Source organism: Mercurialis annua, linkage group LG3 (assembly GCF_937616625.2).
Source record: "Mercurialis annua linkage group LG3, ddMerAnnu1.2, whole genome shotgun sequence".
NCBI lineage: Eukaryota > Viridiplantae > Streptophyta > Magnoliopsida > Malpighiales > Euphorbiaceae > Mercurialis > Mercurialis annua.
This window is the reverse complement of record NC_065572.1, coordinates 62,398,152-62,425,953: the sequence shown is the minus strand read 5'-3', so window position 1 is coordinate 62,425,953 and position 27,802 is coordinate 62,398,152. Positions and strand designations below refer to the sequence as shown.

Below are 27,802 nucleotides of genomic sequence, written 5' to 3'. Positions count from 1 at the left end.
TTAATCGTCTAACTAATATAATTTAGTTAAATGTGGTTAATTTTTTATGGTTGAATCGATATTTATTTTTATTTATATATATTTAAAATGATTGAATATGTCGGTAATTTTAATAAATTTATTTATAATTTTTATAATTAGACCGTGATTTTGAATAAAAATGAAATAGAATTTTATTAATAAATAATAAATTTTATCAATTTAAACTAAATATAAAATAATTTTTCATTAAAGACGGTGGCCGGAAATAATGCTCAAGTTGATGAATAATGCTAGAACTTTCAATGTCACATGTTCCCACTTGTAAGGAAAGGAGTAGTCTTACATATATATAACACAAACACAATATTTTCCGTATCACTTTACCATCCATACCGTACGTACATCTTCTGTTTTTAATTTTGATAAATTAATTTCACCCACAAACATAACACATTTTTAGAGTCTGCTCTGTCCCAAATTTTTCTAATCTTTTATTTGACAGAAAATTATTTTTAATTAATTAGAAAAAATAACAATAATAGGGAAAATGGGACCCCAAACCAAAAATAAGATGAAATCAACCACCGGTTTTATCAGAGCCCCGGTTTTTAATACGTTGGCATGTGGGACCCATAAAGAACGAGGACTCATCCGTACATATTCACCTACTATTTTTTATTATTAATATCATGTTTTATTTGTACATAAACACAACTGCTTAAGAATCGAACCGGACTTTCAGGTTTAACCAATCCAGTAAAACAAAATCACCCTGTTTTTTACCAAATTATTATAATGCACCCAACATTTAATATAATTCACCCTTAGTCCCTCCTAATTGAAAGTTTAATTATATGGCCCCTCACTTTTATTTACAACAGTTTAGTCCTTCCGTCCTTTTTTGATGTTAGTCAACGAAGTTAAAAGACTTACTAGTAAATTAATTTTCAAATATGAAGGACAAAATTATTGATAAAAATAAAAATGAGGGATTAAATCGTTGACAAAAATAAAAGTGGGGGACCATACAGTTTCGTTGACTTTGTTGACTAACACTAAAAATGGATGGAAGGACTAAACCGTTGACAAAAATAAAAATAAAGGGCCATATCTTTTAATTTTCAAATAAGAGGAATAAAAGTATAAATTATATTAAATATGAGTGGTGTTATAGTAATTTGCTCTCTTTTTAAAATGTCAAAAATCACCTCGTTTTATATTGAGAATATCACAAAAATACCACAAAAATGGCTCAACATTTCATACATTATCACCTAATTCCATTATTTATCATTCCTACCACAAAAACACAAAAGTTTACAACAAACACCATTCCATTAAAAAGGTGACACATGGCAAACATGACATTATCTTAATAAAAAGGAATAAAAACAGCTAGCACATGTGATTGGCGTGTCAGAGCGCGTCAGAGCGCGTCATAGCGCGTCAGAGCGTCAGCCAATAGCACGCAAGCATCAACAAATTATAGACACAGTTTTGTAATATCATCCGATACATCTCTGATACATCTCCGATACATCTCCGAGATATCATTGATACATTCTCCAAAAAAATAAAATTGACAGTTTTTTATTTATCTTTTAAAAATATATTTTGATTATATATCGTATTTTATTATTCCTGTATATTTATAAATATAAAAAAATTCACAAAATTATTCAAAGTAATATTTACAAAAATTAGAAAGTTAGTTTAATTAACTACAATAAATAATTATGTATCAATGATGTATCAAACAAATATATGTAAAAAATATATAGTGTGTAAATTTAATAAAAATGTATTAATTTAGTAAAAATGTATCTATCATGTATCTATTTAAATACATTTAAAAATATATCTATCGTGTATAAATTATGTATCAGCGATGTATCTATTAAATACATTTAAAAAAATGTGTCTATCATGTTTTTATATATATTTTTTACGATTTATTTGAATATATCAGATATGTATCCACGCTATAAATAATACTCCAACGATGGCAGTCCTTGAAAATAGAACTTGACAAATCAGAAATGTATCAGCGATGTATTAAATATGTATCATATATGTATCGGCGATATATTAAATTATATGTTTGATAATTTTTCAATTTTCAACGTAATTTGACAATAGTCTTTTTAAATATATATAAATTATGTATCAGATATGTATCACATATGTATCCGATATGTACCAAATATTTATCGAATATTTTGTATTTCTACTCATTTTTTTCCTTTCTTCCACCTTAGGCTTCCGGTCAAACCATGAAATCAAACCGATCGAATATAAACAAAACAATAAATATAATAATACTAATTAAAATGAAATAATTATTTCATTTTAATTAGTATTATTACATATATGTTTATAAGCTTTTTAAAATATAAAAACGAACCAATCGAATTATGTATCATGTTTAATATTTTTTTTATAAATATCACGTATTATTATATATCGAAAATGTATCACGTATGCATCCGAGATGTATTAAATATATATCGGAGATGTATCAAATATTTATCGAATATTTTGTACTTATACTCTTTTTTTCCTTTCTTCCACCTTGGGCTTCCAGTCAAATCATGAAAACAAACCGATCAAATATATATAAAAAACAATAAATATAATAATACTAATTATAAGCTTTCTTATATATAAAAACGAATCAATCGAATTAGTCAGTTAATTCAATTAATGTATCAAATATGTATCTATCATGTATAAATTGTGTATTAGAGATGTATTAATAATATATTCAAATTGCAATTAAATATAGTCGATTAGAAATCAATAAGCACTAGAAAAATTCATTTTAATTAGTATTATTACATATATGTTTATAAGTTTTTCTCAATATAAAAACGAACCAATCGAATTAGTCAGTTCATTCGATCAATGTATCAAATATGTATCTATCATGTATAAATTGTGTATCGGATATGTATTAAAAATATATTCGAATTACAATTAAATATAGTCGATTAGAATTCAATAAAATATGTATCAGAGATGTATCAGAGATGTATCCATTTTTTAAAATATAATAACAAACCGATTGAATTAGTCGGTAGATTTAATTAAATCGATAAAAAAATAAAAAAAAATGTCTGAACGATCTAAATTATATATCAGAGATGTATCAATTATGTATCGGAGATGTATCGTATATGTATCCAAATATGTATCGAAACTACAATTTGTTTAGCATAGCTGCCTAAGAGATCAGACCTTCACTGTTTAATTTTTTGCTTGCTAAAAATCGAACACAAAGGAGTTTTTCTTGAAACTCAGAGAAAATAGAGCTGAAAATATGAAGTTTGTTCTATATTTTTGTTTCCGTACACTATTTTGTCTCTAAAATTTTATTAATTTTCAAATTTTGTTAATGGGTTCCACTAGAATCCATTAAATTGCAGTACTAACTTAGCTAAACTTGCGGGTTTTAGTCTTCACCGGCAACCACTTTTTCAACGGCAACAACCGGTTCATCCCTTCATCGGTAACAACGGCCAGACACATCGCCAATGTCTTCTTCCCATAAAATCATCAGTGGATGATTCTTGATCTTTTTCTTACGAATTTACATCACATAATTTCTAAAAATATTGACTAATTCAGATCATTTTAGAATGAAAAAGAATTGAGTGTTATAATTAGCAGTCCCAAACCAAAAAAATTGAGTGTCATAATTAGTAGCTCCAAACCAAACCGTAAAATTATTCACCAAAATCAAAAACTAAAAACATCCATTAAATTATAAATTAAATTTTTTGAATTGAATAATTAGCAACTGAAACATAAATTCAAGTGCTATATGTACACCATTAAATCAAGAAGAATAATGACAAATTAAAAAAAATAAAATATCATTTTCTTTTTATAATTTCATATAATTCCTAAATAGCCATGGAAAAACATATCCTAAATCTTCTAGTGAAAACCTTCTACTGTAGTCATCAATAGAACAATACGAAACTTTTTCGCCGGATATAGACTCATAACCTGTTGATATATACACAAATACAAACAAGAATTTATTCAAGTGGTGGTGGTTGAACTCCGGCAAAAAAATCAGCTGTGAATTCCGGCCAAGCAAAGAGATGAAGGTCAAAAGCACGGTGGCATGAACCGTAATATATAAAAGGAATTAGAAAGATAGAGGATAAATTCGCTGGACATATGTAGCCTTGAAGATCAAGTGGTGGTGGTTGAAAATAGATGAAGAATGTTGGTGTTTATGAAAACAAAGTGGTAACAGTGAAAACATTATAAGTTAAATTGTAATTAGTGAAAAGAGAAAGACTTTTGTTGGGGTTTTTGTTATTTTCTCTTTTATATTTATTAGTTACTAGCTTCCCATTAGGTTTGCTAACTCTTTTTTCATCTTGCGATATATTATATTAAAAATAAATTAAAGTACAACACCATAAATCAAATATTATAAAATATAAAAATAATAATAAAATTCTAACATTCGATCTACTTGAATAGGAATGTAATAAAATAATAAAAATTAAAGGAAAAAAATTTAACGGTGCATAATATTTTAAGAAATTTAGTGTTGTTAAATTTTTAGTGCACAATTCTCAAACTTTTTAACTCCACCTTTTAGGTTGTTCGGTTTCAATACCGTAAAAAATGAACTCACTTTGAATCATTTAACAACTTAAAATGAAGTTTGAATAGACACAAGACAATCTTGATCTAATAGAGATTTCTACATGCAAACATCGCAAGTTAAAATCATCAAAATATACTAAAAACAACTAAATCTTCAAAAAAGAAGTAATGTATTGAAGAATATGTATTATAAAAATAGGCATAGGAGCAAATAAATAAATATATTGACACCATAAGGCCGAAAATCATCCCTTTCTACTCTTTAAAAAATAATATTTTGCTTGAAAAAAGTTATAGCAGTTTGAAAATAGAGAGAATATAAAGCATACACTATCAACTGATTTGAACTGATAGTTTAAATTCGGCCGTCGGTTTGGTTTTAAACTTCACATTATTTATTTAATATTTTGAAGTGAAAAGAGAAAATGAAAGTGGTAGACTAAGATTCTTGTAGGCACAGAGATAAATAAAATCTGGAGATTTGTTGAAAATGGAAATGGATATGGATCCAACGGTGTAAGATTGAATGAGATGGGCAAGTGCATGGGTTGATGTGTTATGCTTAGTGCATGAACATATCCAAACTAGCTACCTACCTAGCTTCGCAGTTTAAAACAAACGAATACCCACTTGCGGGGGGACACAATTTGTCAAATGCTGCTTCGCCAAATCATTATATATTTCTAAAATTCATTTTTCTTAAATTTTCTTTAAATAAATAATAGATTAAATAGATAATAATTCTATTTTGAATTGTGTTTAAGAACCGGAAGGGATAAACCGAGTCGACTGTATTTCAAAAGCCAATCTAATTCAATTGTTCTTCAAATTTAAAAATACGTTCAATCGATTTTAATCCGGTTGAGCATAAAATTGACTTTTTCATAAATGTTGATTGTAGTGCATTTTTCTAATTGTAGAAATGTATATAAAAGGTCTAATCATGTATATTTTGGTTCTTATAGAATGTTTATTGTAAATTTGTTTAAATTGACTATATCAATTATAAATTTGTTAGAATTTAAATGATTTGTATAAAAGAAAAATAAATAAATTGGATGGAAGTTGAATGTAGGCAATAAGACAAATGAAATAAAGAGAGGTAAGTTGTGTATCTAAATTTGATGGGAGAGTATTTTTGATGTTTATCCACTCACAAAACCATCCTTGCTCCATCTCCCCTTTGTAAATGGTAAGGCCCACTCACCCATATCCAAGTGGAGCTCAGCTAACTAATATCTGGATTCTCATCGGAGTCGTTAAAGCCAACAAATCAATAATTCACCACATTTTTATCATACATTAGTACGGCATTACATCACATTTAACTAAAAAATGCCCTTTCCTCTTTCCATTTAAGCATACATAAAATAACATTTTTAAAATTTTCAAATTCCAAATAATCTTCGTTCGAACCGAGATAAAAATCATAAACTTAAATTTAAAACAGCTATATACATGAGTACGGTCTGACCATATTTCTAATATATGAAAGTTTTTTATATTAAAATAGAAAGTATATTATATTTTTATTATATAGTTTGTGATCTAATTAAAATGTGTTTGAATAAATGGATATGGTAATAAAATATGTTGAAAGAGATGAGGACATGGTGGTGGTGATGAGCAGGAGCAGCAAAAGCTCAGGGGGGATGAACTTAAGAGAGAGACGGTCCAGAGTCATGTGAACCCCATCAACTTGTTTATAGGGGAGTGGGTCCCAATTCGCATACAACAGCCCACAACTCACGCATACTATCCATGCTATGAATCAATGAATCTTCCCAGCGACTTACCATCCTCCTCCCATCTCTCCTCCTTGCCCCACCACTCCCACATTCCCATCTCTTTACTCCCTACACATTTTTATATACACTACCTTCACCGCGTTTTTTTAATCGAATATGGTAATCGACTCTTTACAGCGTTAATTGTTAATTTGCTAATTACAGAGACCGATTGTTCGAACACACAACCTCTTCATACACTTAAAGATGTTTTGATCATCCAAATTAAATCTATAAGTTGTTAAATTATATAAAATTAAATTTGAGACAGTTATATATAAAAAAATAAAAAATAGAATTTAACGATTTGATATAAAACAAACATTTTTATTAACACGGTATTCCTGATTCACAAATTTATAAAAATTAAAACTAAAAATTATAATTGTTTTCTTTAACAAAGTTCACTTGTAAATTAATTTTTAATAAGTTCACTTGTAAATTAATTTTTAATATGAAAAATTACGGTTATGACATTTATTCAACTAACACACTTCATAAAATAAATTAACAAATATTTGTCGAAATAAAGGATAAAATATTAGAGTTCTACTTACTAGTACTATTTACTTCGCCCAAACACCCACAACATCAAAATACCATTTTCATTACATCATTAATTTTAATTATTAAATAACAACAACAATATCAAGAACCTTGCTTTTCCTCTCTCCTCTCTATATATATAAATACTCCTTCACTTCCTCAAAACACAACTCAAATTATACCTTACTAGTCAACAAATATAAACTCAAGAACCAATCTCCCACTTCTCTAAATTAACATCAAAAAAAAAAATGGACGGCAGCTGCACCGATGAGAGCACAACCAGCGACACCATTTCCATATCCCTTACACCAACTTCAATCCTCTCCCCCTCTTCATTTCCGCCGCCATCAAAGTCACCTGAGTCACCGCTCTGCCGCGTCGGCAGCGGCGCAAGCGTTGTTCTCGACTCCGAATCCGGCGTCGAAGCCGAGTCTCGTAAACTCCCTTCTTCTAAATACAAAGGCGTTGTCCCGCAACCTAACGGTCGCTGGGGTGCGCAGATTTACGAGAAGCACCAGCGAGTTTGGCTCGGTACGTTCAATGAGGAAGATGAAGCAGCCAGAGCTTACGATATCGCCGCTCAAAGATTCCGCGGCCGTGATGCTATAACTAACTTTAAACCGCAAGGTAACGGTGCTGACTCGGAGCAAGACGAGATCGAATCGGTTTTCTTGAACTCACATTCGAAGGCTGAAATCGTTGATATGTTGAGGAAACATACGTATAATGACGAGTTGGAACAAAGCAGACGTAACTACAGAGATAATAACGGTCAGGACAAGACTCATTATCGAACCGGGTTCGGTTTGAGTAATGCTGGTTTTTCAGGTTCAGACCGGACCATGAAAGCCCGGGAACAGCTCTTTGAAAAAGCGGTTACTCCAAGCGACGTCGGGAAATTGAACCGGCTGGTTATACCAAAACAACACGCGGAGAAGCATTTTCCGTTACAAAGTGGGAGCAATAGTACGAAAGGAGTGTTATTAAATTTTGAAGATGTAACCGGAAAGGTTTGGAGATTTCGATATTCGTATTGGAATAGTAGCCAGAGCTATGTATTAACCAAAGGGTGGAGCCGGTTCGTTAAGGAAAAGAACTTAAAAGCCGGTGACATTGTTAGCTTCCAGAGGTCGACCGGACCGGATAAACAGCTTTTTATTGATTGGAAAGTTAGGACATTGACCGGGTCAAACCCAGTTATTTGCTCGGTTCAACCGGTTCAGATGGTTCGGTTATTTGGGGTTAATATCTTTAAAGTGCCTGGAGATAGTAGTAATAATGTTGGAGGGTGTAATGGGAAAAGAATGAGGGAAATGGAACTTTTATCCTTAGATTGTATTAAGAAACAAAGGGTAATTGGGGCTTTGTAACATTTTGTAATTTTTGTTTTTGTAATTTTGTTTTTTGTTAGGGGAAGGGGAAGACAAAAAAAAGGGTGGGGAAGGAGGTGGTGTTAGATGCAAGTTGCAAAAGATGAAATTGTAAATTACAAGACAAAAAAGCTGAAGAAAGCTGAAATTAGGTGCAACAAAAAAAAATAGTAATAGATAACTGTCGATTTGTTCTGTTCATGAGACTTTTTGAATCATTTTAGTAGTATTTGTTTTTCCTTTTTTTGTAAATAGAATAAAAGAACTTATAGCATTTAGTTGTTTTTCAAAGGCCTAATACCTTAAAAAACCCCGACCTTTTAGCCCCTTTTCAATCATACCCTGACGTTGTAAATTTGTCAATTTTACCCTATTTTGCATTTTTGTGTTTCAATTGTACCCTAAAATATTAAATTAATGCCTTTTTTATTTGAAAAAAATTTAAAAACATTCTCCACGTCTAATATATATTAATTGCATGTTTTTAAAATTTATTTAAATTTTGTTAAATTAATTAGGAATTTAAATTAGTGTTAATTTGATTATGGTTTTTAATTAGTTTTTAAAAATAAAGGACTTATTTGTACTTTTTTGAATACAAAAGAATTTAATTTCATCTTTATACTTAGTTAATTGAATGATTTCATCATTTAAGTAAAAAAATTAATAAAAGTTAAAAAATTGGGGTACAATTGAAAACGGAAAATTCAAAAGTGGGTAAAATTGACAAATTTGCAACGTCAGGGTAGAATTGAAAAAAACATTAAAGGTCGGGGGTTTTTGAGTGATTAGGCCTTTTTCAAATGTGTTTTTAAGCATCGAATCGCATCAGTCGGTTTAATCATTCAATCATAAGAGGTCAATCCAGTCTAATATATCTTTAAGAATTAAATTCCTGGTTGATTTTTTAAAACCAAATAAAACTATAATAAATTTGTTAAATCAACTTCGATTCTTTATTTATTAGTGGTACCGTCTGAAGTGTAAATCAATGGTCATATATCGGCACAATTTTTAAAAATCGATTTATCACGACTTATACCATAATGTTTATCTAAATCGGAATTTTTCAAGATTTTTCTTGTGAGAATTTCATCTCTTAATAAACGTGATTAATTTTTAATTGGATCGATAATATATCTTTTTTATGATATTGTTTTCTACTCAAAATATCTCTATGTTGACAAAATATGCTTCTTGGATATGAACAAGAGGGTAGGCATGGGAGGAGGCTTTGTGTTTTTCTTTTTTCTTAAAAAAAAGAAGTTAGGCTAATTTGTGAATTATCTAAATTAGAAAGTGGATTATCCTTTGTTGCACTACTTTAGTGTTTAGACCTATGTATTTGAGATCCTACTATGGAATGAGCTAGCTTAAACCATAGACATGTAACCTATTCCTTGATGTAATGATCTAATGCATTTTTTTAATTCAAGTATGCTATGATCAAGTGGTAAATGAATTATGATTTAATTAGGCATATAAGCAATCGGATTAGTTGGCTCAAAATGATCTCGAAAAGTATAGATTCCGTTATTTTACAGTCTAATGATTTTAAAAATATAAATATTCACCTCTTTTCTTAATGTTAACCGAAAACATTAACTTTGTATTGTAACATTATTTAAAAGATATTGTATTCAATTATAGCCATGAATTTTAAATCAAAAATGATTTGTATGATTAACTCGTGGACAATTGAAGTGAGCTAGATCACTTGATTGAATAAAAAAGAAACATATAAAATAAACAATCATATATTAGTAAAATTAAGTTCAGATTATTCACAGACTACACTATATTGAAATAAGTCTTTTTAAGTTATAAATTATTCACAGACTACACTATATTGAAATAAGTCTTTTTAAGTTGTCAGTAAAGTTAAAATACCTGAATATTCTCGATAAAATTTAAAAGCATTGAATATTTAAGTTCACATGTCATTATACTTTATTTTATTTTTTTTATATTAATTTAGAAAAATGTCGGTTCATATTTTGTTACTTTTTGTACAGAAGAGGTTATAACATGAAAAATGGAGTTACACCATTTTGTATTTTATACTTTATCATAAATTTTAATATTAAACATTTGTTATCTTTTGCATCTATGTAGTCCAAATAACTATGTTCAATCAAATAATCATAAATTTTGATCAATTTAGAAATGATTTAATAAAACACCCAATAATAAATAAAAATTAATGATACCCAAATTTTTGTATGAAATAAATAACATTCAAACTCAGATGTTGAAATTAAAAATAATATTTTGCGTATTTTTATAATTTGATTAGAGATTTTAGTTGACTATTTTGATTTCAATATGTAATTTTATGTAATTCTAATAAATTTATTTTAATGTATGTTAGTTGTTTTATTAAAAAGAAACAAATATATTTATAAAAGTATTTTTATTATAAATAAATATATAAATGTAAATATTAAATAAATTATGAATATAATATATAAAATGTTTAAATAATAGTATAATATTAATATTGAATATGCTAAAAATATTATTTTGAGTGTTGCAATTATAGCAGATGAATTTTAGTATAAAACCTACAACATTTTGATATAAATGGTTTAAAAAAAAACTTTAGTTTTACGCTTTACAGTTAAGGGGAAACCCATTAGATCGATCAACATGTACAAATGCCATAGAAATTCAAGTATAAATGATTACAGTGAAGTTGAAAAATAACTTTTTTTAATAATTATAGATCTTTTTTTTGCCTAATAATTATAGATCCTGAAACAAAAATGAATGCAAAATCTTAAAAATCGAATTACACAGTCATCAAGATTCCATTAATTATCAAACTCAGATAATAAAAATCAGAAAACTTTGTTTATTGATGAATTGAATTATTTATGTACTTCAGTCTTCAACTATAGTATTCTCAACGACCAAACAAATTATATATAAATTTTCCAGATCAGCATCTTGATATTTCCCTGTAACTTCTAGTAATCTCAAAACATTTTCCATAATATTGCACTGTACGTAAACACAATCGAATATCGTCCGTCAACTATTATTGAATAATTATTTATTCAAAGCCTATATTCTAACATGCAACTAACTAAAATTTTGTATCAAAGAACCACAATTGACATTGCTAATATGTTGGAAAAAAAAAGTCAGACTCGTGAATTAATAATGTCAAATATTAATTTTTATTAACCATAGTCAAAAGAGGGAAAAATCATGCACTACAAATATATATAAATATAAATTATCATTGACATTTTCACTAGTGACTTCAAAGATTTCGAAATATAATAAAGATTTTATTCCAAGAAATCTCTTGACAGAATTATTTCTACCATATATTTGCATTGCATTTTCATGTCAAGTTCCTAAAGTTCAGCAATCAGAAAATTGATTTCTTGTAATGTTGTGATGTCTTAATTTGTATGTCCAAGATTGATTCTTAATTAAAATTGTATTAATTACAATTGGGCATAAGAAATTCAAATGAATTAAGAAAAGCAAAGGACCAGTCTGGTCCTTAAACGTGTGACTCTCTTTTAATAAACTTAAAAATAGATTTTTAAGTTTATTAAAGATAGAATTAAATTATTTTGGTTCTTTAAATTTCATTTTGCACAATTTTGACTTAAAGTTAGATAATATATATTGCTTTTAATTTGAGATTGAATTATTTACCTCAAATCATAAATTCAGATATCAGATTGGCCATCCATTCAGTTAAAAAATGTATCTTTAGCATTTCTGTTTATGACTTGCAAAATTGACTTTAGAGCCCATTTCTTTAATTTCCAGAAGTTGAGAATTTTCAAGTTATTTTGGTACACATGATGGGTCCTAGATAATCGTCTCTCTAGAATTTATTATGCTATATTTGACTGGATTTACTAATTTTGTGTTCTCTTTTAAATTTTAAAGGGGAGGAAAATACTCCAACTTGTGGAAGATAAATTATAGAAAAAACTTTAGTTTATAGTAGTTATTTTAAAAAAATATAAACAAATACTAGTGTTTAGATAGTAATAAAACTTAAACTTACTCTTAAACAAGTTGAGCATGTGAGCCACTTGATTTGTGCATTGTAATATTGAAATTTTGATTTATTTGTCGTTTAAGTTATTGAAGTTCTAACCTGTTTTTTTTTTGGGTAAAAGAAGTTCCAACTAAACTAGCATACCAAATTTTAGTTTAAAATAAGGCAAAATACATTTTTGAGATTAAATTTCAAATTGAATACTTTTTTATAGAGCTTAATCATCAAAAAAAACCCCACCTTTTAGCCCCTTTTCAAATGCACCCTGACGTTGCAATTTTGTCAGCTGCACCTTAATTCGCACCTTTGGTTTTCAATTCCACCCTCAAGTACGAAATTGATCTCTTCTCCATTTGGAAAAAGTTAAAATAAGTTATTCATGTTTAATTTTTTATGTGGAAAAGAGTTCAAACGAGTACTCTATAAGGGTTTTTATGAATTTTTTCCAAGTGAAAAAGAGTCCAATTTGATTTTGAGGATGGAATTGAAACCCAAAATTGCGAATTAGGGTGCAGCTGATAAAATTGCAACGTCAGGGTGCAACTGGAAAGGGGCTAAAAGGTGGGGTTTTTTTTTTGGTGATTAAGCTTTTTTTATATTAATCTAAAAGACATTTATATCTTTTTTCATTAAAAGACTCAATGTTAATGTTTTTTTTATAGAGATTGAATCTTAATAAATAAATATTTAAAGATCCAAAATGAAAAATAATACAGATATAGGAACCCACATTAGCGTTTTCCCTTAAAGAAATAGTTGACTTGTTCTTCCTCCAACTATGATATGGACACCAATCTGTCCCATTTGTATTAATTCCAATTTGAACTTCCTTACAGCCCAAATTGTGCAGACCAGACTGGGTTACCTAATTCCATTAATTTTGCAACAAAACATTCAACTTAATAGTTTATCTGTCTTATCTAAAAAAAACAACTGTTCGTCGCCATTTTTTTTGTTTTGGTTGCCCATCCGATTTCCAGGGCTTCGCTCTGATTAATCCGGATCCAACCCGTTTCGCGCACTTGACTTGCTCAGTGAATCTGTCATCGGAAATTTTCTGCATTCACAAGTTTCGAACTCGAAATTTTATTTAACACTTGTATTAATTCCGTTGGTTTCGTCGCCATTCTTTAGAGTAAAGTTTATTGGATAATTTTTAGAACATAAGAGTCACTGTATATATTTAAATGCAGATACTATGTGAGTTTTAATTGAAGTGGGCATTGAAATTTTGACTTGTAGCTACAAAGCATTTACATTTTCAAATTAGGGTTAATTGCAAATGCATACACAAACTTTACTCTAATTTGCAATTACAACATAAACTTTGAAATTTGGCAATGTCAGTAATCAACTTTCATTTTTTGGCAAATTGGTACATCGACCAATCACGCAACGACACATGGCGGTATATTACAATATCCACGTTAGTGTTTTTCGTGTTCGGTATATCGATTTGCCAAAAGTGTAAAGTTGGTTACTAACATTGCCAAGTTTTAAAGTTTATGTTGTAATTGCAAATTAGGGTAAAGTTCGTGTATAAATTTGCAATTAACCCTTCAAATTATTGGTCACACAGTAAAATTGGACCAAATTGAAAAAACTGACAAAGTGAAGGTCAACTCTTACCTAATTGGAAAAATACAAGTGGCATGATCTTTAATGGGTCAATGTTTAATCCCAACCTATCAACAAACAACATTCGCAAAATCGAATGCCACAATAGGCCCAAAGCTTTGGAGCCTCTACATTCGGAAATGGCTTAATCACAAAAAAAAACCCACCTTTTAGCCCCTTCTCAAATGCACCCTGACGTTACAATTTTTTCAGTTGCACCCTAATTCACACCTTTGGTTTTCAATTCCACTCTCAAGTACTAAATTGATCTCTTTTTTATTTAAAAAAAATTAAAATAAGTCATCCATTTTTAACTTTTTATGTGAAAAAGAGTTCAAATGAGTACTTTATAAGGGTTTTTATGAATTTTTCCCGAGTGAAAAAAGTCCAATTTGATTTTGAGGGTGGAATTGAAACCCAAAGGTGCGAATTAGGGTGCAACTGACAAAATTGCAACGTCAGGGTGCAACTGAAAAGGGGCTAAAAGGTGAGGTTTTTTTTGGTGATTAAGCCTTCAGAAATTGATGATTTGTATTAGGCAAAATGCGTATTCGGGTCCTTCTATTATCAAACTTTTGTGAATTGAGTTCCTTTAGTTTAATTTGTCAATATTAAATTTTTATACAGTTTTAATATCGTGAAAATTAGGTCTATTAGTCATGGAAGTAAAGTATACACTCAATGCATTGTTAGTGCGATTGGGATAATTTTTTTAATCATTTTTGAGTAAGCTATTCAAGAGGATATGATGAGTGCGGTAAAAACTGTCATCGAATAGTGTTATACTAACCACTAAAGGTCACCCAAATACAAGTACAAATATTATAAACCTTTAAAGTCTAAAACCTTAATACATTGCAAATTTTTAAATCTATAAAATAATCTTCCAACATAGCGGAACAACGAAGATGACGAAGAGGATACCAAAGATGCCGGAAAATTGCGGCAATAGGCGACTTCCGAAAATATTTCCTAAAAGCTCCATAATTGAAGAAGACTCGCTTCACATTGGGTAGTAAAATTGATAAATAAAACCTAAAAAACTAATCGCATATGACAAAAATCATATAATAAAATTATACATCTAATATTATATGAGAAATTTGAAGGTATTTAGAGGGTTGGGAAGTGATTTTGGCCAAAAATTGACCAAAATCACCTCCCAAGTAGCTTGTGCGGCGTTGAAGTTGAGAGCTTAGTGTTTGGAGAGAATAGTGTTTGTTATTTTTCACATATTACCTAGTATTAAATACAATGTACATTGTAAGATTTAGTCATGCACATGAAATTTGATTCATAAAAAAAATCCTATGCTACGAGCCATAAGGCACTTGTCCCTTCCTACTTCAATTGGCTGATTTTCGTTTGAATATAAGATATAAATATGGTCTAAAATTTGAATTATCTATGAGAAAGAATTTTTGAAAATTAATCTTTAAATCTAAATTTTTTAAAATAAATAATTTTACAAGAAAAGAGAGCCTAAAAATAACAACATAAGAAAAAATGAATAAATTTACTAAAGACTTCAAGCCATTTTTTGAATTATCAACTTCAACTACAACTCTTCTTAGGCCCAGTATTGATCCTAGTTGAATCCCATGAAGAACGCTTCTGAATTCCGATTCAAACATAAAGCCCTTTCTAATATTCCTGAAGAAACTAAACTACATAAATTGTAGTAACTAGTAGATATATCTATTCAAGGGTCGAGCTTTGCTATTCTATATAAGTTTAAATCCGTCCGTACTTCATATTTGCTATCAAAACCCGATCCTTACACTATATATGCGGATTTCGGCCGGACTTTTCGAACTTACATTAGAAATTATATGATCAAACCCGATAAAAAGACGAGCTTTTTTCTGGCTTGTAATCAAAAATCAGAATCCAAGCCCGGTCCAAGGCTGCCGGACCTGGACGTACTTAACAGGGATCCAGCCCATAAACAGGTAACCAGTAAGTATTGATTTTTTTTAAATTTACATTAGACTCTCGTTCAAGACAGAAATGCATCTGGACAGGGCTTTCTTATAGGGCCTCTAACCACCTGTATTTCTTAATTGGGCTCAATACCCAGGCCCATAAAGTACAATAAAATTCAAACCTGTCTGAACTGTTTATCTTCAATTCTCAACACAAACACACACAGAGCTACAAAAATGGCTGTTTTCACAGCTTCACTGTCTACTCCACCTTCTCTCCAATTCTCGCACAGTAAAAACTCCTCCTCCTCATCAGCATCTCTATTCAATGGAGCACCGTTCACCTTCTCCCCTCGAACAAACTGTAAACAATCAGTCTCTTCAAAATCAATGGTTATCTTCTCCAAGAAGCTTTTCGGCTTACAAGAAGCCATGCGAATCAAAAGGTACGCGCCGTTTCATTCACTAGAAAAACACATTTAGTAATCGTTTTTTTTAACTCAACCTGAAAAATTCAGAGAACGTGAGCTTCTTCAGAGTAACGCCGTTAAGTTTCGGAAACGACCGCCGTTACGGCGCGGAAAAGTATCGCCTAGACTTCCTGTGCCTGATCATATCCCGAAGCCGTATTATGCAGATTCAAATATATTACCGGAGCTTTCTAAGGAACATCAGTTTCATGATGCTGAAGGTATTGCTAAAATGACAGCTGCCTGTCAGCTTGCTGCTCGCGTTCTTAATGCTGCTGGTAAATTAGTTAGGGTAAGCAATTGTTACTCGATTCGTTGGTTAATAGTGCATTTACTTAGTTTTGTTAGGATTTTTATGTGCTGTTCTGTCTGTCACAGCCGTCCGTGACGACCAATGAGATTGATAAAGCTGTGCATCAGATGATAATTGATGCCGGTGCTTATCCTTCGCCGCTTGGTTATGGTGGATTTCCGAAGAGTGTTTGTACTTCGGTTAATGAGTGTATGTGTCATGGCATTCCGGATTCTCGGCAATTACAGGTTTAGTTATCATTTCTGGTGTAGCTATGTGTCTATAATGTATGTGTGGTTTGCTAATAGTGTTTTGTTTTTTCATGTGCAGGATGGCGATATTGTAAACATCGACGTGACTGTCTATTTAAATGTAATGCTTCATATTATCTATAATTTGTTGGTCTTTGTTTTGGCTAATTCATAAGTAGTTCATTTCATTGTTTTATCTTAGTGTTTTTTGTGTATGTATACTTGTCATGTGCATTTTCAACCCCAAGATGGTCTATTGAATTCGACCACGTTGAACATCATACAGACATTATATTCAACTAATATAGAGTTAGAGCAAATATGTAAGAATCAATATATAATTAAGTATTCAAACTTATTCAGCTTACTATAAAAATTGGGAGAAGTGAAGCGACTTTGTGCAATCAATACTTTTACTGCATTTACCATTTTTGTATATCTCCCAAGTATCAGCTGTTAAATTTGGATGATGACATGCAAAGCGAGGAAAATGATTCATGTAGCTAACCCGACATACTTTGGACTGAATTTCGAGTCGAATAAACTGCCAATGTCGCATGAACACAATAAATATCATATAACTTTATCATGATATGGTTATCAATTTTGTGCTTTAGATGTGCTGTAGCATAGGAAAATTGTGCTGACTTGTTTATGTGTCCTATACTTCCTATTGTCTCTTAGGGCTATCATGGTGACACGTCAAAGACATTTCTATGTGGGGATGTCAGTGATTCACTCAAGCGTCTTGTACAGGTAAAACTCTTTCAACTATGAGTAACAAAAGCACTTATTAACTCTTATGTTTATCGTCGTGCTTATATTTATTTGACAAGCTTGTAAATGTTTTTCAAGTGGGCCAAGTGAAGGTTACTTTGCGATTCTTCTTTCCAAAACTCCATGTTATGTATTGAGAAAGAATGCATGTAGTTCAAAGTTTGCTTGTATATTACTTAATTTTTTTATTAGATTTCTCATCATCACCTCTTGTTGCAGGTGACAGAAGAATGCATGGAAAAAGGGATAGTTGTTTGCAAGGATGGTGCTAGTTTCAAGAAAATCGGAAAGAGAATTAGGTAAAACCATTATTTCCTTTGTGATGTCATTCAGAATTGTTTTATAAGAAGACAGTGTTACTTAAGCCAAGATACTCGTGGTCCTTAAACTTGGAATCAAGGGGTTGATGATTAATGAGATGTGAATCTAGCTGGAAACTCCTCATAGTTAATATTTCCAGCTGTTTAAGGTTTATGAGCATGCAAATTTATTTTAAGTCAGCAGTGTTCAAATATAAAATTATTTCCTTAATAATTGAGTAGCAAAATTCCATCAACTGTCATACGAGAGGGGTTAATAATGGCTTCAACAGTTGTATGACTATGCAGCAGTGCTAACTGTTCATTATTATCCCTTGGTGGTGGTGTTATTTATCATGCATTATATGTATTACTTGAAATCCTTGAGAAATGTATTAATTTTTCAATGATCGCTTGAATTATTATTCATTTTAAAGTAGACCTGGTGAAGTTAGAATAAATAAACTCTATTAATCCACATATAAGAAGCAAAAATATCCTTACAAAGGCCTACCATTTAATTATTACTTTTCATATTCTTTTCCGAACTAAAAAAGAGTAGCGTATCATACTCTTCTACTCAAGAAGGTTGAAGAGTATAGCTGAGCTCTTATGTGATAAAGCTAATTAGCCTGATGTTAGTTCGGGAAAGTTCTATATTTCTTGTTTTGAATTTCATACTTGTGTTGTTGTCTCAGTGAGCATGCTGAAAAATATGGTTACGGTGTTGTGGAGCGTTTTGTTGGGCATGGTGTAGGGACTGTGTTCCATTCTGAGCCAATAATAGTGCATAGCAGTAAGTAATCTCCTGATGCATATATTTAATTTATCTGCTTTAAATAATTTCCCCTTTTGTTTTCTCTTTTTAACTTTAAATCTGAATGTTGAGATATCTTTTGAACCATGCTGAGCAGAACTGTCTGAGTTGCTGAAAAAGCAGCACTGTGTTACCGTTCTGTCATTTTGCAGCTTGTGAATTTTTTCTGTTCCTTCACTGGGCCAAATTTAAAACCTAACTTAACCAAGCTTCAATCCTAAGCCAATGCAGAACATTTACCTTTTCCCTTTGCTGTATTCTATTATAAAGCTAGTTTAACTTTCCGATGTCAGCTCCATCTCTGCTGTCTCTCTTATCTGGATGGTATACCGTTATTGACGAATTACAAATTACAATCTCCTATGAGGTTAATATTTGTCGAAAATTCTTGGAAACTAATCAAAGACATGTAAAGCTAAAGTGAATTGGATAACTGATATATGTTTTGATAAACCAGATATGGAGTATGGACTTGTGTTTTTCCCTATCTTAATTCCTATAAATGCTTAATGGTGAAAGTTGTCATGATATACTTCTAGGCATTCTATAAGTAACTTGTTTGTTGTCTGCCAGGAAATGAAATGCCGGGTACGATGGTAGAAGGACAAACATTCACCATCGGTAAGTTCATTTCTTTAATTTTCCTTGAAAAATTTTGATATTAGTGGAGAGCCAACTTCTGTATGGGTGTTCTTGGTCGGGCTTGCACAGAACATGGATATTAACTATTAAGTCAATTGCAGTTTGCAAATGAAAAAAGTAATTTACATCCCTGACTGCACTTCTATTACTAATTGATTAATAAAAAATAGACTGCAGAAAAAGTTGTACGTGGCATTCTTGAAATTAAAGATAAAATTTACACATTGCATTAGCATTTTTGAAATTGAAGATAAAGATAAAATTTACAAATTGAAGTTAAATGATGATGGATCTCTTGAAACACACCTTTCATTTTTTATTTTTTTGCTTATTCGATGAACAAATTGAAGTTAAAGTGATTTAAGATGGTTCTGTTAATTGATCTTATTCTGATGTCTTTGAATCTGTAATTATCTATTGGCTGCAGAACCAATTCTTACGATGGGAAGTATCGAGTGTGTAACATGGCCGGACAACTGGACAACTTTGACAGCTGATAGAAGCCCTGCTGCGCAGTTTGAACATTCTATCTTAATTACCAAAACTGGTGCAGAAATTTTAACCAAATGCTAAAGTAGGTAATGTCAATCATTTTAATTTTGGTCTCCATATTTTTTCCACCTATTATATATATTTTATGGTGAAGAGGCAAATTCATTTCATTGGAAATGGCTTCTTGTAATGCTTAAGATTATTCAAGATGTGGAAAGCCTACAATCTTGATTGCAGAAGTGCACCTGTTATTGCATAGGAGACGAATGTAAAATAGAGTTTGTACAGAAAATTCAAAGTAGGTTCGTCATGCATTTGGTTCGAACCGAACCGAATCAAGTGAAAATTTTAATATTTCAAAATCGAACTGAACTAGATTTATAAAAAATTAAAAAAATTGAAATGAGTGGTTTGTTTTTTAGCTCAGTCCGGTTTGGTTTGTATCAACCCGAACTAAAAGAATCAAACTTTTTTAGAAATGTGTAATCAAACTTAACCGAATTCATTAGGGTGGCTCGGTTTTTCATCTCTCTAAATTGCAATATTATTCTGATTATAGGGCTAAATGTCTCAACATGTCACAACCACAACCTTATTGTATTTGTTGCTTTTCAACTGCTTTAGTAGCTCAGCGAAGAGGAACCTTCCTTCGGAATGGTCCTAAAAGGTAGAATTCGTCATTATCTGCTAGTCAGAGTTGGTTTAGGTGGCTTCAAAGCAGGCTTTGAGAGAGGCATAATCCTGAAAAATGTTTTCGTTTAGATGGGCAAAAAGTTGGGTAATTTACACTAATTGTCCCGATACTATCTTCTCTCCATGAACCGCCCCTAAACTTACATTTAATAACTAGGCTGCCCTTGCCGTTAGTCCAGTACCGTTATTGTTAATTTTAATAATATGGCGCGGCGTGGTGCAAGGGGTGAAATCAGAAATGTGCTGATTTGGTGCGACATGGCAAAATTTAAGATAAGCATTTATATAGGACTCTAGTAGGCACGCCGATCACTAGAATTGACGGAAATGACGCTAGATTAAAGGCAAGGACAAGCTAGTTGGAGTATTAAATAACAGTTTAAGGATAATTGAGGTATGGACTAAAGTTAAGGGATGGTTCAGAAAGAAAAGATAGTTCAGTGACTAATTACCTCAAAGATTTGATCATTAGACCAGTCTGAAACTTAAACCTAAAATTTGTGCATATAGGTTTTATTCGTATATGTGTCAACTGATTAAACCAGATTTTAAAAATAAAAACAAGACTCATTGCAATTTGTAGACTGAATATGCATATTGACAGAGAAGAGTATGCTGTTAGGTATAGATTCTGTCATTAGAATTTAGAATTGTCAAGTCTAACACATACAACACAAATTCTTCTAACTATATAGGAGGTCACATTGAACAAATAATCTCAGTTTCTTGCGACAAATTTCAAATTTTTATATTGTCAAGTGAATTCCTCAAATATTTATATGGTCAAGAAAATTCCTCAAATATTTATATTCTCCAGTGAATTCCTCGAAATTTCTCCCACCTAGATGTTTATTTAACCTTTGAATCTTCTCTTAAACAGTCTGAGGTTGTGTAACTTTTTTTGTTCCTACTCTTCCCTTTTGAGTAAAGGATAAAAAAAGACCCCTGCACTTGACATAAAATATTAAATAAGTCCAAAATTGTAAAAGTGGATCAAACAGAACCACAATTTGACAAATTATATTAAGGACCTCCCCAGAGAGATATCACCCTCCTAAACTATGGAAAACCGGATTAATTTACCCCCTAATTTTCACTAAAACTGCTCTGTTTTGACTTTCCAACCGCTGTTCGTCGCCCTCCTTCCTCCACTCCGATCTAATTTAAATTTTAATGATTATAAAAAAATAAAAAAAAATAAAAAAAAATTCCGTTCAAACAAGGTTTGTTAAACATTAAATAAAAGATAAAATAAAAATAAAATTTTCATTCCGACGAGGTTCATTTTCTGGAGAACGATAGTTCGCCTGAAAACAAACCTCTGTTCGTCATCCATTGAAGACGAACTGAAGTTGTTCATCGTCTTCATGAAGAAGACATAGATCTTGTCTTCGTCTTCTTCATGAAGAAGACCAGATCTTCGTCTTCAGGAAGAAGACAAAGACGAGATCTTCGTCTTCATCGTGAAGACTCTTCATGAAGACGAAGATATGTTCATCTTCGTGTTCATGAAGAAGATGAAGAACAGATCTTGTTCTTCAAAACTGAGTCCCAAATTTTTTTCGAGTGGCGGTGGTTGGTAGTAATAGGTTGGTAATCCAATGGGTGGTTAATTGTTTTATTTTTTAATTTTTTTAATTTTTTTAAAAAAATCTTAAGTATTAATTTGAATAATTGAAAAAAAAAAGATAAGAATTATTTTTGACTTTTTTTTCTATGGAAAGTGTGTTTCAAATGAAAATTGAGAGTGGCCGAGAGGTGGACTTGATCCGGGTTTGCCAAGTTGTGGGGAAATTAATCCGGTTTTATGAATTTTGGTGTATTTGATATTTCGTAAGTTCAGGGGTGAATTGATCCTTTACTCATTCCTTTTTAATTGAAAAGAAATTCAAGTCGCACGTGAATTAAGAACATTAGGTACTTTTAAGGTTGAGTCAACTCTTTGTTGATTGAATAAGACTTTTTTTAAGATGTTTTTTATGGTTTGAAATTTTATCTTATGAAATAAATTGTTATGGTTTGTTTTCTTACCTCTTTGATCCAATGTTGTAGATCGTTCAAGACTATTTAGTGTTTGTTCGAACTTTAAATCCAAGTTCTTGTAAATCTAAACATTGGGGAGGTTTTTAAATCTATCTCTTTAGAATATTCTTGAAGATGAATCAAAAATGCTAAGCTTCGTCGGATAGAGCGGATTTCTTGTCAAATCGGAAAAAGGATGATCTAAGTACCCCGTCCAACGGGAACATAGTTCTTTGTTGTGTTAAATTTATCGGGATTCATGTCATAGATTTATCTTTATTTTCGATTATTTTTTGCTTATCTTGGATTGTTGTTTAGTAGTTGGTTGTTCAAATTTGAAAGATCATATTGAGATCCTTGTGATATGACTTTCATTGTTTGTATTTACATCTTCATTAATATATTCTAACTTTGGAAAAAAAAAAAAATTTCAAATATATATTATAATCAAAGTAATTTCATACATTGAAATTTAAAATAATTAACACAAATATTCTTGATAATTTACTACTTTAACTAACATTATTTGATATGCACATATTTTTTTTTTCTATTTATTAAGAACACTAAAAAAAAGATTTTTTACTCCCCTCATTACATAAAGAGATGTATTTTTTTTCATGTCTCAAATTTGAATAATTAAAAGGAAATATTAATTTTATCATTCCTTAATTTTAAATATTTTATTATTTGTCTTAATCTTCATTAATAATCGCTTTCTTTAATAAAAAAAGTTATAGTCAATCTTATTTTCTAAAAACAATTCTTCATACCAAGAAATATTTGTTGTTTTTTAAATATATTTTTAATTTTTTCTTTATATGACTTTTCATATTCCTACTAGAAAACTAATAGAAATCGTTACTTTTAGAATATTAAATTAAAACTAAAAGTTTGAAAAAGAATTCTTATAGTTTCCAGAAAAATACAGATTAGCCCTTAAACTATTTTTTGGGAACAATTAACTCCTCTTTGTTTTAAAATAAAATAAATGACGCCTTTCGTCCAACACCATTAGAAAACACCCGTTAATTGATGACATGTGTCTCATAATTATATAGAAAAAAGGTTCAAAATAATCTTGATATTTAAAATATTTACCAAGAACTTGATGAGTTAAGAGTCCAAAAAATAAATGAAAAGGGTGTAAATGCTCTTTTTGAAAAATTAGAGGCCTTTTTGTCCAATTTGAAGACATCAAGGGCTTAAGTGGCACAGAAAAAAATTATAGAGTTAATGTGTTCTTTTTAAATAATTTAAAGGGTGTTTTTGTCCCGTTTTAAATTAATGAAAATAAATATGAGCAAATTACTACGACTAAACTGTTGATGGAAATAAAAGTGAAGGACCATGTCGTTTGATTTTTAAACAGGAGGGATTAAATTATAAATTATAATACATACGAGGGGTCTCGTAGTAATTTTCTCTATATATAAAAAATAATTAAATTAAAAGTATTATATGAATTAATGAGATTTAACCATTTCAATTAGCATTTTGTAATTTCTTTGCAATATGTTTTGGTCTATATTTTTGTGGGACGAATGTAATATTAAAAAGGATAAATTGAATGTTACTTGGCATATTATCATTGATTTAATTGCGATTCAATTTGTACCATATGCACCAAAATTAATAATACCATCATGTAATATCCATATCCGTTAATTGACCCGTTCCATGAACATTCTCCAACCTCAACTTTTTAGTCAAGATGGCGTACCAAACTTCATATTATGCTTCTATAAATATGCTATAATGCTTCTTTATGCTTTACATATCTTAGCATTACACAATCACAAATTTCTCAAGCTTACCATTAATGGCCTCTTCAACCCTTCCCAAGTGCATGTCTTCTTTTCCATCGCCTACCAGACAATTGGGTTTCTTTCATTCGGAAACTTTTCCATTAGCTCATAAATTCAAACTTTCTGCAAAAACTAGCTCCAAGAGAAGCATTGTCACCTCAGCTTTCTTCCTCACCAAACAAGTGCCCTCACCACAAATTCAGAAATCTAGTAATAAATACTCGGGTGGTACGAAATCTATCTCTATATATCAATTTGGTACCATAAATTTAATTTCGTAATAAAATGGTTCAAAAAGATTATCTTATATTTCAGGTGATGTACTCGATCATCTTTTCATCTACCGATTAAAAACTTTTCTTAGAGTATATTACTATGTCAGTTGCGATATGAATTGCCATCTCACGTGACACTTTATACAACAGTAAATTCTTATTGCCACAAAATGTCGTAGATTTTTATGTAAACTGATTTTGATCAAAAAATTTGAAATATCTTGATAGTACTAAAAAATTACATTTTTTTTGGTAAGATCACCAAAAAATTACATTTTGATACCAAACATATGATAAAGATTTAGTCCATTATCACTATAAACTTAGTTAGTCTATAAGTAACTTTATGAAAGTTAAGTTCTTAATTTTAATGAGAGTGAAATTAGCACAAAAACTCGTCGGATTTTATATTTCATCATCTCGTCCTTTTTCAAAAAAAAAAAGGTTTTGAAATTATTAAATTTTATATGTATAGTCTAATCTTACAAAAACTGTGATCACCTATTTTTTGTTTTAATATTGACCTATGAACGTTTCTACTTCGGTTAATCATCGATTAACACTTCTTTTTCCCAATTATCTTAAAATGGGTTCAAAGTTATGCTTTAACATCTCATTAATCTTTATTTTTTCTTTGTTACAGCACATGTTCAAGAACTAAAAGTATATGAAATAAACGAGAAAGACAGAGAAAGTCCAGCAATCCTTAAACTAAGTAAGAAACCTAATCAACTTGCACTTGGTGATCTTGTTCCCTTCACCAACAAGCTTTACTCAGGAGACTTGCAGAAGCGGTTAGGTATAACCGCCGGATTAACCATACTTATCAAGCACGAACCCGAAAAGAATGGCGATCGATACGAAGCAATATACAGCTTTTACTTTGGTGATTATGGCCATATTTCAGTTCAAGGACCGTATTTATCATACTATGAAGATACTTTTTTAGCTGTGATCGGTGGCTCTGGAATATTTGAAGGTGTATACGGACAAGTGAAGATGCATCAAATTGTGTTTCCGTACAAGATTTTCTATACTTTCTACTTGAAAGGGATATCGGATTTGCCCGATGAGCTATTGGGAACACCGATTGCTCCTTCGCCGACTGTTGAACCGGCTCCGGTGGCTAAGGCTTGTCAGCCATCTGGGACTATTCTTCACTTCACTGATTGATGTATAATTGATGTTCATGCATGGACTCTTCATTTCTTTCTTTATAGGAACTATTCTATTTATTTTTTATTTTTTAAATCAATGTAATTCTTGCTATACTTTCATTTCAATTTGAAATAAGAACAAAAAAAATGATTTGCTATTTATAAATGACATAAAAGCAAACAAATAATAATAAACATATTCATTTATAACTAGGGATGAGCAAAATCCGAACCACTCCGCAAAACCGAATCAAACAGAGTCTAAATAAACTATAAAGTGTGGTTAAATTTGTTATATCGGTGTGGTTTGGTTTGGGATTTTAGATTTTTATGGTTTTCAATTTTGATTTGGTTTTAGGGCGCTGTTAACCAAACCGAACCGAAAAAACAAACTTCCAAAACGACGTTGCTTGTTTTAGGTATAGGGGTATTATAAATACTCTCCTTAAATATTTTCCTAACCCTAATTCACACGACCTCATCGACACTCACCTCCAAACCCTAACGCTCTCACCTCTCTCCTCTCAACTCTCTTCACTATACTCTCTATAGTCGAAAAAACCCTAAACACACTCCTCTCTCAGGCTTATATTACTTGATGTTCTTCTCTTTAACGAATTTAATGTTTGATAAACGCTGTTAAGACTTGGTTAGTCATCGTTCTTCTCGATTACAGCAAAGTGAAACCTTAATTCATTTTGTAAGTAAGCTTATCAATTCTGAAAGATTTAATCGATGAAATCTCTGGTGATATTATGAAAAAATGCTTGATCTTTAAGGTAAACAGAGTCGATTAAAGATTTTTTTATTTATTGTATTAGTATTGATTTTAAACAATTGTAGCTAACTTTTTTTGTGTTTTCTTGTTTATTTTGTATACATCGTGTAGTTCTTACTAAAAAAACCATATTATAAGATATATCCGAGATTAAACTCTTAAACTTTGTTCTTTCTTCGGTTATTATGGGGTTTATCAGTCTAGTACTCCAACCAATTTCTCTGTTTGCTAATTTAGTGTCTTCTGTTTTTTTTATCTTTCATGAAAAACTTCTCAAAACTTATTTGGCAAAAAATCTCGGGTGGAAGCTTTAAAACGATTAATTTAAGGTAATGTGACTTTTATTGAATCTAGATTACCTCTTTATTCATCTGATTTTTGTTATATGATATCAATTTTTATGGTGGAAGCTTAAACTTAATGATTGGCTATCTGATTTTTTTTTTGGTCTGTTTGTATATTTTTTAATGGTTGGTTATCTGAGTCTATTTTGCCCTTATATCTAATTTTGTAGATGGAACTTGATATGGTAAAACTCTTAGACCACATTAGTTGTGTATTATTAGTATATTGTTTATTTCTAGCATATTTGATTATTTGAGGATCCGTAGGGGATGCCCAACTGTATGTTTGTAGTATTGGCATGGTGTCTTGTATGTTTGTAGTATTGGCATGTTGTCCTTACAGGATTTATATATATATCTATATATATGTTGTTGTGATGCTTGCTTAGTATTAGGTTGGAGTCTTGGTTTTCCCGGGCAATATATTTGTTGTCATCTTTCTGCAGGATGATTTTTTAGTTAGGCTTGCTACAAGTTCTGAAGCTCACACTCTTATTCTCTAACGCCGGTTACGACCTATGATTTTGGGTCGTGACAAAATTGGTATCAGAGCCTATGGTTATGAAAACCTAAGTCTTATGCATGTTGTGTGTTATTTGGTTTGGTATGTCAATATCATGCCTTAGGAACTACTGCGGAATTAGAAATCATGTCATGTCTTTGAATGTCATCTTTTGGTTTTTGAAGTTTCCACCTACACCTATAAGACGTGTGTCGGTCTTGGTATGAGTATGATTGTACGTTTTTATGATGTGGTGTTATGTTGACTACTTGTTGGCTTTTATTTCTAGGGAAA

At 30.7% G+C, this 27,802-nt stretch overlaps 3 protein-coding genes across 3 annotated transcripts; all 3 read left to right on the top strand.

Moving 5' to 3' along the window:
- The first annotated feature begins 7,106 nt into the window (after positions 1-7,106).
- On the top strand, positions 7,107-8,518 carry LOC126674870 (AP2/ERF and B3 domain-containing transcription factor RAV1-like). The gene has a single exon (XM_050369396.2). It carries the CDS (start codon positions 7,196-7,198, stop codon positions 8,315-8,317), a length of 1,122 nt encoding a protein of 373 aa, XP_050225353.1. The 5' UTR covers positions 7,107-7,195; the 3' UTR covers positions 8,318-8,518.
- A 7,589-nt stretch (positions 8,519-16,107) lies between these two features.
- Positions 16,108-20,168, top strand: LOC126674919 (methionine aminopeptidase 1B, chloroplastic). The gene is made up of 9 exons (XM_050369465.1): positions 16,108-16,335; positions 16,408-16,651; positions 16,738-16,899; positions 16,982-17,023; positions 17,587-17,658; positions 17,899-17,978; positions 18,677-18,774; positions 19,369-19,416; positions 19,865-20,168. Exons 1-9 carry the CDS (start codon positions 16,127-16,129, stop codon positions 20,008-20,010), a joined length of 1,101 nt encoding a protein of 366 aa, XP_050225422.1. The 5' UTR covers positions 16,108-16,126; the 3' UTR covers positions 20,011-20,168.
- Positions 20,169-24,358: 4,190 nt separating this feature from the next.
- Positions 24,359-26,050, top strand: LOC126671745 (allene oxide cyclase, chloroplastic). Its single transcript, XM_050365540.2, has 2 exons — positions 24,359-24,680; positions 25,371-26,050. The coding sequence occupies exons 1-2, from the start codon at positions 24,467-24,469 to the stop codon at positions 25,898-25,900; spliced, it is 744 nt and encodes a 247-aa protein (XP_050221497.1). The 5' UTR covers positions 24,359-24,466; the 3' UTR covers positions 25,901-26,050.
- Positions 26,051-27,802: the final 1,752 nt, after the last annotated feature.